The following is a 14,801-nucleotide window of genomic DNA, read 5'->3' on the forward strand; positions in this document are numbered from 1 at the left end:
TGGCGCCAGTATAGGAAGTGGGTCAGCTAGAGTGAGGACAGGCTGTTCAACCATTCTGTTCAACCTTTCTTTCCGGGGCAAATCCAGGCTCCGAGATTAGATCTCCTGGCTCCTGGCCCAGAAAGCTGGTACAACCCCACAAGCACCTTCAGAGAGAAGATGCTGTGAGAGACCAGAGCAGAGTCTTTCTCTGAACTGTAACTGAGTTCCTGGACGGATCTGGGTATGGGACATTTACCTTTCTTTCCTGAGGGATAGGGGCTGAAAAGTGGGAGAGAAGAGGAAGAGACTGAAGCTAAGTGGGCCAGAGGAAAGGGTTGGGTGCCCTGGCCCTGAGGATTGCAAGAATGGAGGAGACAAGGGAGGCACAAAAAAGCTGTCCCCCATATTCTCAGTTCTCCCACTTCAGCCCGGGGCTTTCCCCTTCCTCTTCCCGCCCTTCGGCTCTGTTGCTTTCCTCCCACAGTGGGACTCCCCTTTGCCCCTCTCTGAGCTAGATACTGATGTGAGGAGGCAAAACCAAGCCAATGGAAAATGACCATTTTTATTATAGCGTGAGATACAGAATATGAACAATAAAGCAGGATGAGGAGAAGGAAGACGACCAGGAGAGGGGGGCATATTCAGTAGGAAGTGGTCAGGGAAGGCCACCCTGAAAACCTGGGGTTGTTCTGAAGAAGGAAGGAAGAGAGCCGGGCACAGATCTGGACCGAGGAAGCCCTGCAGGAAGTGCCCAAGATGGTCCACTGGGGTGAATGAAGAAACTATTTGAACCTCCATTTATATTTTTATCTAAACATGAAAAGTTACATGTGCCTAACATTTAATCTATTAATTATTAAAATATATAATGTAAATAAGTATATATGGGGTGAGGGCTCAACTTGCTAACAATGACACCAGTGGGAAATTGAAAGTTCAGACATTACTACAGCCTAAGGCAAAAATCTTAAAGTCCAGGGTAGATTTTTTTTTCCATCATATTATCTGGAACAAAAGGTATCTATCTATACGCTGTGTCTATCTTTTTGATCTCCTGCGTCCATCTTTTTCTCCTTTACTTTAGAGCAGAGTCCCTATGCTTCTGTATTTTCAATAGCAACTAGACCCATGCCTTGCAGATGAGTCCCTAATAAAGGAATAGGTGAATGGACAGACAGACGGATGAATCCGTGCGGAGACATGTTTCACCCAACCCGCATGCACTGAAACGCTACACAGGCAGCCTTGGCACAATAAAGGACTTTGGCTTTGGCATCTGACAGGAGTGAATATCATTTCAAGGACCACCCTTAGGCGATTTACTTACCTTGTTTCCTAATCTGTGAAATAGGAAATGAATTAAGTAGAAAGATGAAATGAGGCAATGCTCTGGACAATTTCAAATTACACTGCCCAATGTTTAGTGGACACTTTCCACTCTGCTCCCCATGGTCAGCACCCAGAAAGACTCAACTGCTAGTTGGTACAGCCACTTTGGAAAACAGTGTGGAGGTCCCTAAAAAAGTTAAAAATAGAGCTACCCTATGACCCAGCAATTGCACTATTGGGTATTTACCCCAAAGATACTGACGTACTGAAGAGAAGGGCCATATGCACCCCAGTGTTCATAGCAGCATTGTCCACAATAGCTAAATTGTGGAAGGAGCCGAGATGCCCTCCAACAGACGAATGGATTAAGAAGATGTGGTCCATATATACAATGGAATATTACAGCCATCAGAAAGAACGATTACCATACCCAACATTTGCAGGAACATGGACTGGACTGGAGGAGATAATGCTAAGTGAAATAAGTCAAGCAGAGAAAGACAATTATCATATGGTTTCACTCATTTATGGAACATAAGAAATAGCGGGAAGATTGGTAGGAGAAGGAAGGGAAGAATGAAGCGGGGGTAAACAGAAGGGGGAATGAACCATGAGAGACTGTGGACTCTGGGAAACAAACTGAGGGGCTTCAGAGGGGAGAGGGGTGGGGGATTGGGATAGGCCTGTGATGGGTATTAAGGAGGGCACGTATTGCATGGTGCACGGGGTGTTATACGCAAATAATGAATCATGGAACTTTACATCAAAAACTAAGGATGTACTGTATGGTAACTAACATAACATAATAAAAAATATTAAAGAAAAAGAAATACTTAGCTGCTAAGGCAATGACAGGTATCACGCTGGCTTTGCCCCTTCGAAGCCTTTCACAAAACCTCCAAGGACCCAGAGTGATGGACCCAGAGACCGGTGAAGTGGGCCTTAGTTAACTAAGACTAAGGCAAGTTGGAAAAGGAGGGTTGAGCCAGCCTGAGCTAAAGCAACCTTGGACAGACACATTACTTTCAGGGAGCATCTGACGCGGCATAGGCCCCTCCCACCTCTCCATTTCGTGCCACAAGTGCAGCCCCCTAAAGAGGTGGAAGGCTCTTGGACGGTAGAGAATGAAAGAGTGGGCAAACCAACAGCACGCTGCCTTTGGCGCCAATGAGTGTCAATCCTCACCCGCTTCCCCAACTCCTTTTCCCTCCCCTTCCCATCAGGCTCGTTCTCTGGCGCCCTCTGCAGGCCGTGCTCGGAACTCCAGCTTTGGTGGAGAACACTTACCGAGAGCGAGTATCCATCCGCTGGTGTTGGCAATTGGGCTCCATTCTTGGGGTCTCCGTTCGCCTGCATGGGGACTTCCTGCGCTGACCCCCTCCCCAGGAGCTGCCTGTACGAGAGCCCGCGGGCGCATAGGGAGGGTCACACAGGGAAAAGGGAGGGCTGCGGGGAGCAGGCCTGGAGGGGAGCACGGGGCCAAAGAGTGCTGGGGTGTGCTCGGGTCCTGGAAGCTGATGCGAAGAAAACAGACAAGCAATGGTAGGGGGCTAAGAACACCCCGCGTGCCTGCTTGGGTCTTAATCCTGGCTTTGCTAACAGCTACGGCCACAATTTCCTTTGAAATGGGGATAATGGTAGCTGCCTCCTATGGTTGTTAGAGGATGAAACTAGTTACTATTTGCAAATACTCAGAGGACATTTTGGTCAGTGAAATTAACAGTTGGCTTTATGGCCCCAGCGGTGCTGGCGTCGTCTCTTGAGAAATGCAAGTTAGTGAGTCAGCATCTCCACAGAGGGAGCGCAGAAATCTGTTTTCAGAAGCTGACCAGAGGATTCGGATGCATCATATAAACTTTGCAAAGAACTGTTCTGAGCTTCCGCGGTTTTTAAAGCTACCCAAGTGATAAATTGGGACAGGAATGGAAGGGGAATCACAAAGGGGCAGAGCGGTTGAAGTTACAAAAAGGGAATCAAGACCTCCAAGAAGGGAGTGAACTTGCCCAAGGTCTCCCTGCAAGAAGCTATGACAATCTAAGGTTAAACTCCAGTGCACCCCCAACTAGTCCCATGGTCTTAGGCAAACTATCTTGTTTCCTAATCTGTAAAATGGGTGCAAGAGCCAAACAAACTCCAGGGGTGACGAAAATAACGAGACCCAAAAAGTCAACTAGGAAACACCGCCCTGCTGCGAATAGGGGCTGAGCTAAAGTAATCAACCACCCCTGGCTCCAGAGCCCGAAATGCCCGCAGGCCCCTAGGCCCCCGCTGGGCGGATTTCCTTCTAAGAGGTCCTTGATAAAATAAGGCTCCCCGCGCGAGTCCAGGGGGGTAGGGCGGATTTTGGGAGACGTTCGGATCTCTGGGCTTCTTGCTTTGGCCTAAGTGTGTGCATTAGCCTCTCGGTGTGGCTGGTTCATTTGCCGGGGGCGCCGAGTGCCAGGAGACCGACCGGACCCTAAGAACCTCGATGCCCCCTTTGGGCCCTTTTGTCCGCTGGAAGCCGGTGAGACGCCGTCTGAACACTGGAAGGTTCTGGCGGGGCTTCTGCCCAGTGCGAGCCAGCCCTGCAGCGGCCGTCCGGTCCCGCCGGGGACGCTCCTCGAACCACCGCCCACCCGCAGGCCGAATGTTAGCCCCGCAGCTCCAGACGCAGGTGCGCAACGCCCACCCTGCGGAGTCCGCGGGGCGAGAGCGGAAATCACCTGCTCCTCCCACTCCCGCCTGCGCTCGCTCAGCTCCCCGCCCGACGGCAGCTGCACTGAGGCGGGAGAGCGAGAGGAGATTGTCCCGGACGAGATGCATCGTAAGGCGGCTCGCGCGCGCGGGCGCCAATTCCGGGAATCCCCCCCCCTCGGGACCTGCCCACTCGCGGGACGGGGTCCACGCCCAGCCTCTACCGCCCGCCCCGTCGGTGGCCGGACTCGGCCAATCGGTTCCTGAAGTGGCTGTGTTCCTGGCCAATGAGGGCAGACACCGCCTCCTCGCCGCCCGGTGACGCGGCGAAGAGCCCGGGAAGCGCTCACTTCCACTTTCGCGAGGGAAGCATTCCCGCGGAGAGCTTGGCGAGCACCGTGTTCTGAGCTCTTGCGAATCCCGGGGCAGCGGTCACCGGCGCCGTGGACACAGTCGACGCATCTGTGAGTGGTGCTCTGGTCCTCAGTCGGACGTGGAGCTCTTGGGGGGTGGTCGTCGAGAGCACTAGGCAAAGGACCTTGGTCCTGAGCCAAGAAGTTTTGGGGGTAAGGGATAAACAGCCTCCCATTGTGGGAACCCCCTTCCCGCCCCGCAGCTTCAAAGATCAACACTTTAACTCCTAGAAAGACGCTTGGAGATCAGCTGGGAAGCTGTTTCAGCTACCCTGTTGTGTTCCTGGGCATCAGGAGGGGGTGGTATTGGGGGGTGCGGAGGACGGGCGTGTTGGGGGAGGGCGGGTCAAATATCATAACTGCAGCCCAGAGTCACTGAATCATGATCTTTGAGTATGGGATCCGGTATCTTCCTTTTTAACATGCCCAGAGGGGGTAACTCACAGGAACAATAAAAGTTTGGTCTACACCAAACACCTTCATTTGCAAATGAGAAACCCCACATCCCTAGGAGGGTGTAGGGAGAGGATTTAACGTTTTGGGGTGGTTCTTTCCTGGCCTTAGGTACTTTCTTCCATTGCTGCTCTGCTAATTCTCCCCTGAATTCCTGAGTGGATCCCTCCTCATGTATCCGGAGTTGTCTGTCTAGGGAGGTCATTCCCTTCTGTGTCCTGGGACCACTGCCACTTCCATCTGTCTGTCTCTTCAACTCAGGGATTCCTGCTGGCTCTGCTTTGCTGCCCCGCTTGCAGCCTGGCCTGGGATCTCTCAAGCAGTCAGCTGCAGTCATCACAGGGGGGGCCTTATTGGTCACTGTCCTTATGTGCATGATGGCCAGCCAGCTCCTTGCAAATCACTGTTACATACCTTTTGCCCATTTTGTCTTGTTTTGTTTTCAGTGTGGAGGCTCAATCTGGTCCCTGTTATATTTGGCCAGAGAGCCAAGGTAATAACTGGTTTTGTTTGTTACTAGTTCTGTCAGCTGTGTCCCTTCTGGATCTGTTTCTGTTCCTCAGTTTCTTTCTTCATTAGCGGTCCTGTTTTCCTCTGCTTTTCATGCCTGGTGATTTTGTACTGGACATCCAGCTTTGTTAATTCCACATTTTGGGGTGCCAGAGATGTTTAAATGCTCATTGATATTCTTAAGCTTTGCTCTAGTGCCCGGTGACATGAGTTGGAAACAGTTTGATCCTGGCAAAGTGTCGCCATTCAACTTCCTAAGGTGGACAAGAGCAGTCTTCAGTCTGGGGCTACTTTTGCCCCACTATGGAGACAATACCTTGCTGAATACTCTTCCTGATACCTCATAGGTGGTGAGGAAAACCTAGTTTGACTTTTGGGAGCAGAAACTATTCTCAGGCCTGTGTGAGCCTCAGAATTGTTCCACTTTTTCCTTTAGGTGGTTCTTCCGAGGGCTTCCAGTATCTTCCTCACATGTACGGACTGACCACTATTTGGCTGAGATTTCAAGGGGTACCCACTGCAGATCTCCGATTCTGTGTGTAGCTGTAGCTCTCTTCTCTCTAGTAGTCTGCCCCACAAACTCCAGCCACTTAGGCCCCCATGACCCTGAGCTTGTCTTCTCAACTCAAGGAAACTGCCAGGCTCTGCTGTTTCCCTTCCCTGAGATATGGCCTGGAAACACTCCCCAGGCGGAAAGCTAGAGGTTCATAGGGATTACCTCATTAGATTTCTGTCTCTGAGGGATGGGAGATCACTGTTCTGCAGTCCCTGGGGCCTGGGGTTTGAAAGTTGTTTCATGTACCTTGTCTTTCCTTTGTCTTTAGTCATTGCAAGTGGGAGAGCAAATCCAATCCTTGTTTCTCTGACTTGGCCACTAGCAGAAGTGAGTCATAGTTTCTTAGAAGTCATCATGAATCCCATGAAACCTGAAGAGAACAAGTCATTCACTGATACAGAAAATGGCCAGAGTAGCAGACCTGAAGATTCGAAGGTATGTCTCCTTTTTAGCAACTCTTGGCTAGAGCGGCATACTCTAACCGTAGTGGCATTAGGATCCTGGAAGGGGATAAGCTCATAAACAGTGGCAGCTATAAACCCTTCCTCTGTGTTGTGAAAAGTATATTTGGGAGATCACATCTGTAAGTGCTTGTGCAAAACCAAATGATAGTGTATGAATTAGCAGTGCACAGCGTGCTTTGTTAGACAACAAGGTGACTAACAAACACTGTAGACGCTTGATATCAGAAGGACAGAGTGGCCAAAATAATACAGTTACTGCTTATTGAGAAATTAGTGTGGACCTGAATTTCTTCTTGCAACTTCCTGTGTATCAGCTCATTCAACATTTAATAAAACAAAAGATATTGCTATCATCCCTGTTTTAAAAATGAAGAAACTGGGGCGCCTGGGTGGCTCCGTCGTTAAGTGTCTGCCTTCGACTCAGGGCGTGATCCTGGCGTTCTGGATCGAGCCCCGCATTGGGCTCCCTGCTCCACTGGGAGCCTGCTTCTTCCTCTCCCACTCCGCCTGCTTGTGTTCCCTCTCTCGCTGGCTTTCTCTCTCTCTCTCAAATAAATAAAATCTTTAAAAAATAAATAAATAAATTAATTAATTAAATAAAATAAAAATGAAGAAACTGAACCCACCTTTCTGCAAGTTGCAAAAATGATGAACTTGAGGGTGAGAATTTGAATCCAAGCAGTCAGACTTCAGAGTCGGTTTTTGACCAACACAAAATATGCAAAATGATACTACTGACTCAAGATACAAACAAGTGTTTTGGAGTGCAGAGAGGAGAATGCTTCATTCACACTCAAGAAAATTTAGGCAGTATCATCTGAGAAAGATCTTACAGGATGAATAGAATTTCACCAGGGAAGTGTGTCCAGCATGAGGAAATAGTGTGAGTCAAGTCGTATACACATGAAAACATATCTGGGAGCAGTATAGCTAGACTTGATGGTATGGAAGAATTCAAGAATGTGGAAGGCTAATAATGCTGGGAAGATAGTTTGGGAGAAGATTACAGTAGGTTTTATTTCAATAAAAATAAAATAGGAAAAGCAAGACTTTACACTTTTTAGAAAAAAATAGAATAATTCTATGAAAGTTAATCTTATGACATAGAATGATTAATAAACGTGACAACAGAAAACTAAGGATTTCTTATGTTGAATGTTGCCTGAGGAGAATGAAAAAGCAAGCCACAGACTCCGAGAATATGTTTAACACATATAATAAATAAACAACTTGTGTCTGGAATATAGAAAGGATTTTCAATAATCAAAAGGAAAATAGTCACATAGAAAAATGGGCAAGAGACATGAACAGGCAGAAGCACGAAAAGGGGTTCAACTCCCATTAGTAATTAAACTAGTTAATTAAGATGCCATTTCACACCCACAAGACTGGCAAACATCGACAGTTGGGCAGTACTAACATCGGATGAGGATGTAGATGTCCCACTGGTGGAAATGCAAGGTGGTACAACCATTCTGTAAATAATATGGCCGTATGTAATAAAGGGAAGTATTCAGAGATCCCCAAATTGGAGCAGTCCCACTCCTCCTGCTGAGTCACATTCTTGCACACGTGCACCAGGAAACATTCAAGGATATTCACAGCAGGACGGAACCACTGTGTTTTGTAGAAAAAAACTTGGAAACGACTAAGATGTGCATAAACAGTTAATTGTTTCAATGGATTCTCTTTAACTGTGGAAGTGAATGTAGGACTCCATCAGTTAGAATCAATCTCAGAGATGTAGTGAAAGAAATCACAGAACATACTTAATCAGATGCCTTTCCATAAAATCAAAACGAGGCACAACCATACGGTGTGGTACTTCTATTTCAACAACATATGTGTATGTCCCTAAAGAACCGTAAAGTCAGAATTGGTTTAAAACAAATTCAGGATGAGTGTTTGTCTATGGAAATGAGAGATATAAAAGAGGAGCTTCTTATAAATTGTAATATGCCATTTCTTAACCTGGGAGGTAGATACAGAGATGCTTATGGGGGGATGTCATATACTGCATTTGCATGTAACATAAATTTCCAGTTTTTCTAAATGGGATGTAAGAGTGAAAATACAGGAAGAAGCTGAGTGTGACCCACGGAGTGCTAGCCTGGGGGGTTGAGTGGATGGTGACGCCGTTAACAGACTCAGGAAACCCAGGAAGAAGGGAGAGATTGGGAGTAAGCTTTACGGCTTCAGTTTGGAAAGAGTTGAGGGTGAAATGCCTCTGATGTATCCAGGGGGAGATGTCGAAGAGCCAACACAGCATTAATATCTGGAACTCGAATGAGAGGACATTGCTGCGATTTGGACAATGAGTCGTAGCTGCAAATGCAAAGGAGAAGGAAAGCACCGTGGGAGGAAGAAGCTCACTGTGCCTAAAACCAGAGCTCCTTCAATTGCGCTGGCCTCCGAAATAAACCAAGGCCCCCTGTCCCCAGCTTTATTCCTCTGTTCCTATAGACCAGGTCCAAGACTGGAGACTCCACAAGAATTCCCGCCCAAGTGTTGCCGAATCCTGTGGTGTCATGGTTTTCACGTATGTCCTTGATTTGCACTCCTGTTGCCTTCAGATTATCCATACTTTCCCCGGGCTATTGCCAAATGGTTCTATGTGTATATGTTTTTGAGTATGTATATTTATGGGTATATGACCATATGTATTTACGTGTATATCTATCTGATCCTGGGATTTATCCATCATTTTAGCATATCATGTACTTCCTTGGTGCTGTTGAAACATGTAGAGAACAGAAATTAAATAGAAATTAAACAGAAATTAAACTTAATGGGAATTTTTTGAAAGGTGACGTTTCAACTGGCCGAGAGGTGCATTACATAACTCCAGCTTTGCTAGTAAGTAATGCAGATTTTTTAAACAGTCAAATTAAATGGCATTTCAGCTATCAATTGGCAGACATTTAAAACAGTAGTATTGAAATCCTTTGGAGGAGTCAGCCGTATGGTTGGCCTCTTTGGGCAGCAAGGGGAGAAGGAGTGGGAGGAATTGGTGCAGTTTCTCTGGAAAGCAGTTGGGCAGCATAGATGTTGTGAAACACAGCTCAGTATTTCTACAGCTTAGAATCTGGCCTAGGGAAGTATTCAGGTGTTGAGACAAAATGCCGTGCGTATAGAAGTGTTTGTCGTATTCAGAGTGGTAAGAAGTTGGAAACAATCTAAGTATCCAGTAACAGAAGAATGAATTAGAAATAATTGTACAGTGACGTATCCTGAGGCCCCTCAAATTGTGTTTTCAGAGGTTATTTAATGGCATGTATGGCATTAAATAAAAGTATGTCATGACATGTCAGTCACTGGCAGATTGCTTAGTGAAGAGTAAATTCACACTGCAGAGCACAATTTAAAGAACATGAGATTTGTATCCACAGGTAAAATCATAGAAACAAATAAAACAGCATGTAGAATGGTTCTCTCTGCTGATGAAATAATGATTGGTATTTTTTTCTCCATTATTCATTATCCATGTTATTATCCAGTGCTTCTTCACAGTATCTATTAGTTTTATCATTAGAAAAACATGAAACATTATTATTAAAGGTGATTCTTATGAAGTTTTTAATCTTTCCTTTTTTAAGGATACTGTCATGAGGCAGACGTGTCCTGGCACGTGTCCTGCTGCTCATTCTCTGTCTGACAGTAAAGAGTGGAACAGGCCCCTTAAGCTTAAAAGTGAAGTCAAGCATGAAGCATCTGTGGAAATTCAGAACCCAGACTTGAGCACCGGTAAAAAATGTTCTTTTACTTTTAGCTTGAGTGAAAGCTCCAAGAAATCAGACCGCAGTGTGTTTACAGCACATGGTAAACTCACCGAGAGTATCGACTCAGCCCTGAGAGCTAATGACAACTTCAGGGAAAGGATGGAGAATCATTTTAATAAGAACATCCTTGTTTATGAAGAAAAAACAATAGGCGGATATGTAAATTTAGGAATGCCTCTCAAGTGCCTACCTAAACATTCCCATTTTAAAATAACACTTGGTCAAAAAAAGAGTAACCAGGAAACCTATCCGATGTTTCGGCAGTGTGAAAACCCAAACATGGAATGTGTTCTTTTTCACGTTGTTTCTGTTGGAAAGAATGTGAAGAAGATTCTCAAGATGAAGGAACTTCATGAAAGAGGAAGTACACTTTGTATCTATGCCTTAAAGGGTGAGACTATCAAAGAAGCTCTAAGCAAGGATGGCCGATTTCGTTCTGACCTTGACGAATTTGAATGGAGAGTAATGGAAGATCATCAGAAAATTCATGGAAAACAGTCCCTGGTGGACGAAGTATCTGGAAAAACCTTAGAAATGGACATTTTTAAGAAACGGGTCAGGAAAGATGGCCCTAAAAAAAGTAAACAGGAGAGTGAAAATGCCCCTGATGAAATCAATCCCAGGGATCAGACACAGTCTGAGATCAAAGAACACGAACCAGAGACCGATGGGGAGACTGAAGAGGCAGAGTCCAACAGAGAAAAAACGGTCCCACCTCAGAGTCTGGGGCATGATATTGCAGGTAAAAAACGACGTACAATTTCCAGAATTAAGAGTTATTACCGTAATAGACTCAACAGAAAACACTGGGGGAACAACTCAAGACGTAGGCAAAGGCCCCATGTGGCTATGCAGCATGTTATGAATCAGGCTATCCCGAGGACGGCAGTTAACCTCTGGCTAAAGAATTGCCGAATGTTGGACAAAGGCATAATGGATCAATATCCAAATTTTAATCAGGAGGCACTTTGGATGAGAAAGTATTTTCAGGATGAACAGAAGAGAACCAAACTGACGCCGTTTCAACAATTCAACGTATATAAAAAGTATTTTGGAAAAGTGACGGAAAATTCTACTTCAGTTGCAACCTGTGAAGATCTTATTCATCTTAGTAAGTCCGTTGGGTTCTTGGCATGGGACAATAATGGAAACACAGGGACTGGTACTTGCTTTGTCTTCAATCATGGTTATATTTTCACCTGTCTACATGTAATACAACTTATGGTGGGGGAAGGCACAGATCCAAGTTTGTGGCCAGGTATAATAAGCAAATGTGCAAAGGTATCTTTTGCTTATAAAAGGTTCTGCCCTATCAGTGTTGATTGGTATGACATTGAGCCATGGTTTGAAGTGTCTGATGGACCTCTAGATTATGCCATTTTAAAGCTAAGCAAAAATGGAGATGGATTTCCTCCGGGCCTGTTTGGACGAGTTTCCTCTCAACCGTCTAGTGGTTTGATTTATATAATTGGTCACCCAGAAGGCCAGGTCAAGAAGATAGATGGCTGTGCTGTGATTCCTCTAAATCAGCGGTTAGAGAGGTACCCAGAACAACACCAAGTTGCGATGGTAGGACCCCAAGCTGCCCCTTATAATGCTTTCTCCATGTTCACCCAAAGAAGTTTCCTACCAGAAGTTTGGAGCACTGATACACTTAGCTATGATACCTGCTTTTCCAGCGGGTCCTCGGGCTCCCCAGTGTTTAATACATCTGGCGAATTGGTTGCTGTGCACACCATTGGGCATTTTTATAAACGTGGAGATACAGTCCATGCCCTTATTGAATATGGCTATTCTATGTATTCAATTCTTCGTGATGTTGAACAGAAAAATGAGAGGTTGTGTAAATTCTTAATGGAAGAGACAAACGAGAACCATAACAAAGACAATAACAAACAGGAGTTGTCATTTCAATCTCATCAGATTGTACCCATGGAACAATAGAAAAAAATGTTTTATTCTAGAAAATATGCCAATAATTTAGAGTATTTGGGGCTGTTTCCTTAACGTATAATGAATATTCTTTTTATTTGTTGAAAATATTTTATGTAATTATTTGTCAGAGAGAGAGAGAGTGAGTGCTAGCAGGGGGAGCGGGGGGGCAGAGGGAGAAGCAGGCTCCCTACGAAGCAAGTGTCACATATACCCTGACGTTTATAGCAGCATTATCAACAACAGCCAGACTATGGAAAAAGCCCAAATGTCCATCAGCTGATGAATGGATAAAGAAGATGTGGTATATATACACAATGGAATATTACTCAGCCATCAAAAGGAATGAACTCTCGCCCTTTGCAACAATGTGGATGGAGCTAAAGTGTATTATGCTAAGCGGACTAAGTCAGAGAAAGACAAATACCATGATTTTGTTCATGTGGAATTTAAGAAACAAAGCAGATGGACATATGGGAAAGGGAGTGGGAAGAAGAGAGAGGGAAACAAACCATAAGAGACTTCCAGGATAGAGAATAAACTGGAAGTGGGTGGGGGGGTGGGCTCGATGGGCAATGACTATGGAGGAGGGCACTTGTCTTGTTGAGCACGGGGTGTTGCATGTATGTGATGGATCACTGGACTACTCCTGAAAACGATATTATACTACATGTTAACTAGAATTTAAATAAAAATTGAAGAAAATAAATAACATCTCTAATTTGCAACTAGGATTGTAAATCAGATTCCTTAAAATAGATGCGCTTGCCTCTTTTTTTTTTTTTTAAAGATTTTTGATTTATTTATTCGACATAGATAGAGACAGCCAGCGAGAGAGGGAACACAAGCAGGGGGAGTGGGAGAGGAAGAAGCAGGCTCATAGCGGAAGAGCCTGACGTGGGGCTCGATCCCATAACGCCGGGATCACGCCCTGAGCCGAAGGCAGACGCTTAACCGCTGTGCCACCCAGGCGCCCCAGATGCGCTTGCCTCTTATTGGAAGATAGAAATTAGATGGAGATCATCGTCTTTTCTTCTGGCCAACAATGTCGTAGAAGAATGAGTGTCTAGAGAGAGTAGTGTTGGCCCCGGTAAGTGTGTCTAGACCTCAGCTTCTTGTGCATCGAGGAGTGGTTGCAAGCAGTAGCAGCAGCCAAAATCCATATTGCAGTGTCTGCTCATTTACTGTGATATGTGGAGAGGCATTTCTAACAGCTCCCTCATCCGCCTGCCTGTTTCCTGGTTTGCAACCGAGAAGATGTGTTCTCGACTCCATTCCAGTGTTGGCCGTTTGAATCCCTCCCACTGCTTTTGTTATTCTCAAGCTGTTCTAGGGACGCCTGGGTGGCTCATTGGGTCAAGCATCGGACTCTTGGCTTCCAAGGCTTGGGTCATGATCTCATGGGTCGGGGGGATTGAGCCCACGTCAGGCTCTGCACTCAGCGTGGAGTCTGTTTGAAAGACTCTCCCTCTGTCCCACCCCACCCACACAAATAAGTAAATAAATCTTTTAAAAAATGTTCTAGCAATTAATCCCTTCACTTCAATCTCTTTTACCTGCACAGATCTCTGATACACCCTCCTTACCAACCGGTGGTGGATTGGATTGTCCAAATGTGGAATAGCCTCTCAGTTGTGCAAAAGCCATAAATCTCACTCAGAAATTGTTGGTTCAGAAACTCTAGATCTGTATGTGTATTAGAAAGATACAGGAACAACTACTGAATTTCAAAAGAAAATAGCGTGAAGTTATTTCTCACGTAGTAGTCTAAAGATACAGCTCTCCCGTTGTGGGAGTTCCAGCTGTCATGGTGTTAGGTTTTCTATCAGGTCCAAGATGACTACTGACCCTCCAGCCAACACCTACCCCACAGCCAGGAGTGAAAGGAAAATATGCAAAAGGGGCGTATACCTCTTCGTCTTAAGAACACCATCTAGAAACTGCATATATCCCAGCTGCTGGTAGCCATCGTCTCCGCTTGGTTACGTGGCTCACTTAACTGGCAATCAGGCTGTGGAGTGGAGTGTTTATTCTGGATGACCAAATGCCCAGCCTAAGTTCTGTTGCTTTGGAATAAAGGGAAAACGGATTTTGGATGAACCGGTTCTGTCAACCCACTCATCTAGCCCCTCTGGTAGCTGTATACACTCTTTCCACTTACGCAGCATACTTACCCACTCCCGAAGATAGTCCAGAATTCCGGGTGACGGGCGTGTCTCTCCATCACGTCTGGGGGCAGCTCCTCGTCACGCAGAGATGGATCTGCCGGTTCCCCTTCACCCTGCTCACACACCCAACAGACCGTAGTGGAGTAGGGCCCAAACCCAACCACGTAAAGTAAAATTTCAATTCAGAAAAGAGAATGGAAAATACAACTGTTACTGTCCCGTAGCAGTGATCAGATTCTGCTGTGGAGGAAGTGCCAGGATGCCCCACTCAGGCACGGAGCACAGTTCTAGGTTTGCTCACCGCTGTGGGTCACTGCCCCTGGCAGCTGGAATTGCCTTGACCTTTGTCCTTCAAAACCTCAGACTTTGCGTTCTTTTCTGCCCATTGTTTTCTGTGGCCGTTTCTTTTGCTTCGTAAAGTCTAGTTGTATTAATTTAGGATTTATGTCTAGTAAAATACATCCTTTTTGGTATACAAGCCGATGAATTCTGACAAGTACATACACTGGAGTCTCTACTACTGCAATCAAAAAGTTAAG

At 45.7% G+C, this 14,801-nt stretch overlaps 1 protein-coding gene across 2 annotated transcripts; it reads left to right on the forward strand.

Moving 5' to 3' along the window:
- Window positions 1–4,318: 4,318 nt before the first annotated feature.
- Window positions 4,319–12,803, forward strand: FAM111B (FAM111 trypsin like peptidase B). 2 transcript variants are annotated; one of them, XM_026487149.4, is made up of 3 exons: window positions 4,319–4,451; window positions 6,188–6,354; window positions 9,980–12,803. In XM_026487149.4, the coding sequence occupies exons 2-3, from the start codon at window positions 6,274–6,276 to the stop codon at window positions 12,104–12,106; spliced, it is 2,208 nt and encodes a 735-aa protein (XP_026342934.3). In that variant the 5' UTR covers window positions 4,319–4,451; window positions 6,188–6,273; the 3' UTR covers window positions 12,107–12,803. The 2 variants fall into 2 exon arrangements, with proteins under 2 accessions (XP_026342934.3, XP_057173466.1); XM_057317483.1 differs by lacking the exon at window positions 4,319–4,451 and adding an exon at window positions 8,624–8,922 and having other exon boundaries at window positions 6,270–6,354.
- Window positions 12,804–14,801: the final 1,998 nt, after the last annotated feature.

This window comes from Ursus arctos, unplaced genomic scaffold (genome assembly GCF_023065955.2).
Source record: "Ursus arctos isolate Adak ecotype North America unplaced genomic scaffold, UrsArc2.0 scaffold_23, whole genome shotgun sequence".
Taxonomy (NCBI): Eukaryota; Metazoa; Chordata; class Mammalia; order Carnivora; family Ursidae; genus Ursus; species Ursus arctos.

What these genes read in the sequence shown, in the direction of transcription:
- FAM111B (XM_057317483.1), top strand. Translation starts at nt 8,698, where the DNA reads ATGAGTCGTAGCTGCAAATGCAAAGGAGAAGGAAAGCACCGTGGGAGG. An exon ending in TGTGGTGTCATGGTTTTCAC is followed by an intron (nt 8,923 to 9,979) that starts GTATGTCCTTGA and finishes TCCTTTTTTAAG; the next exon opens with GATACTGTCATGAGGCAGAC.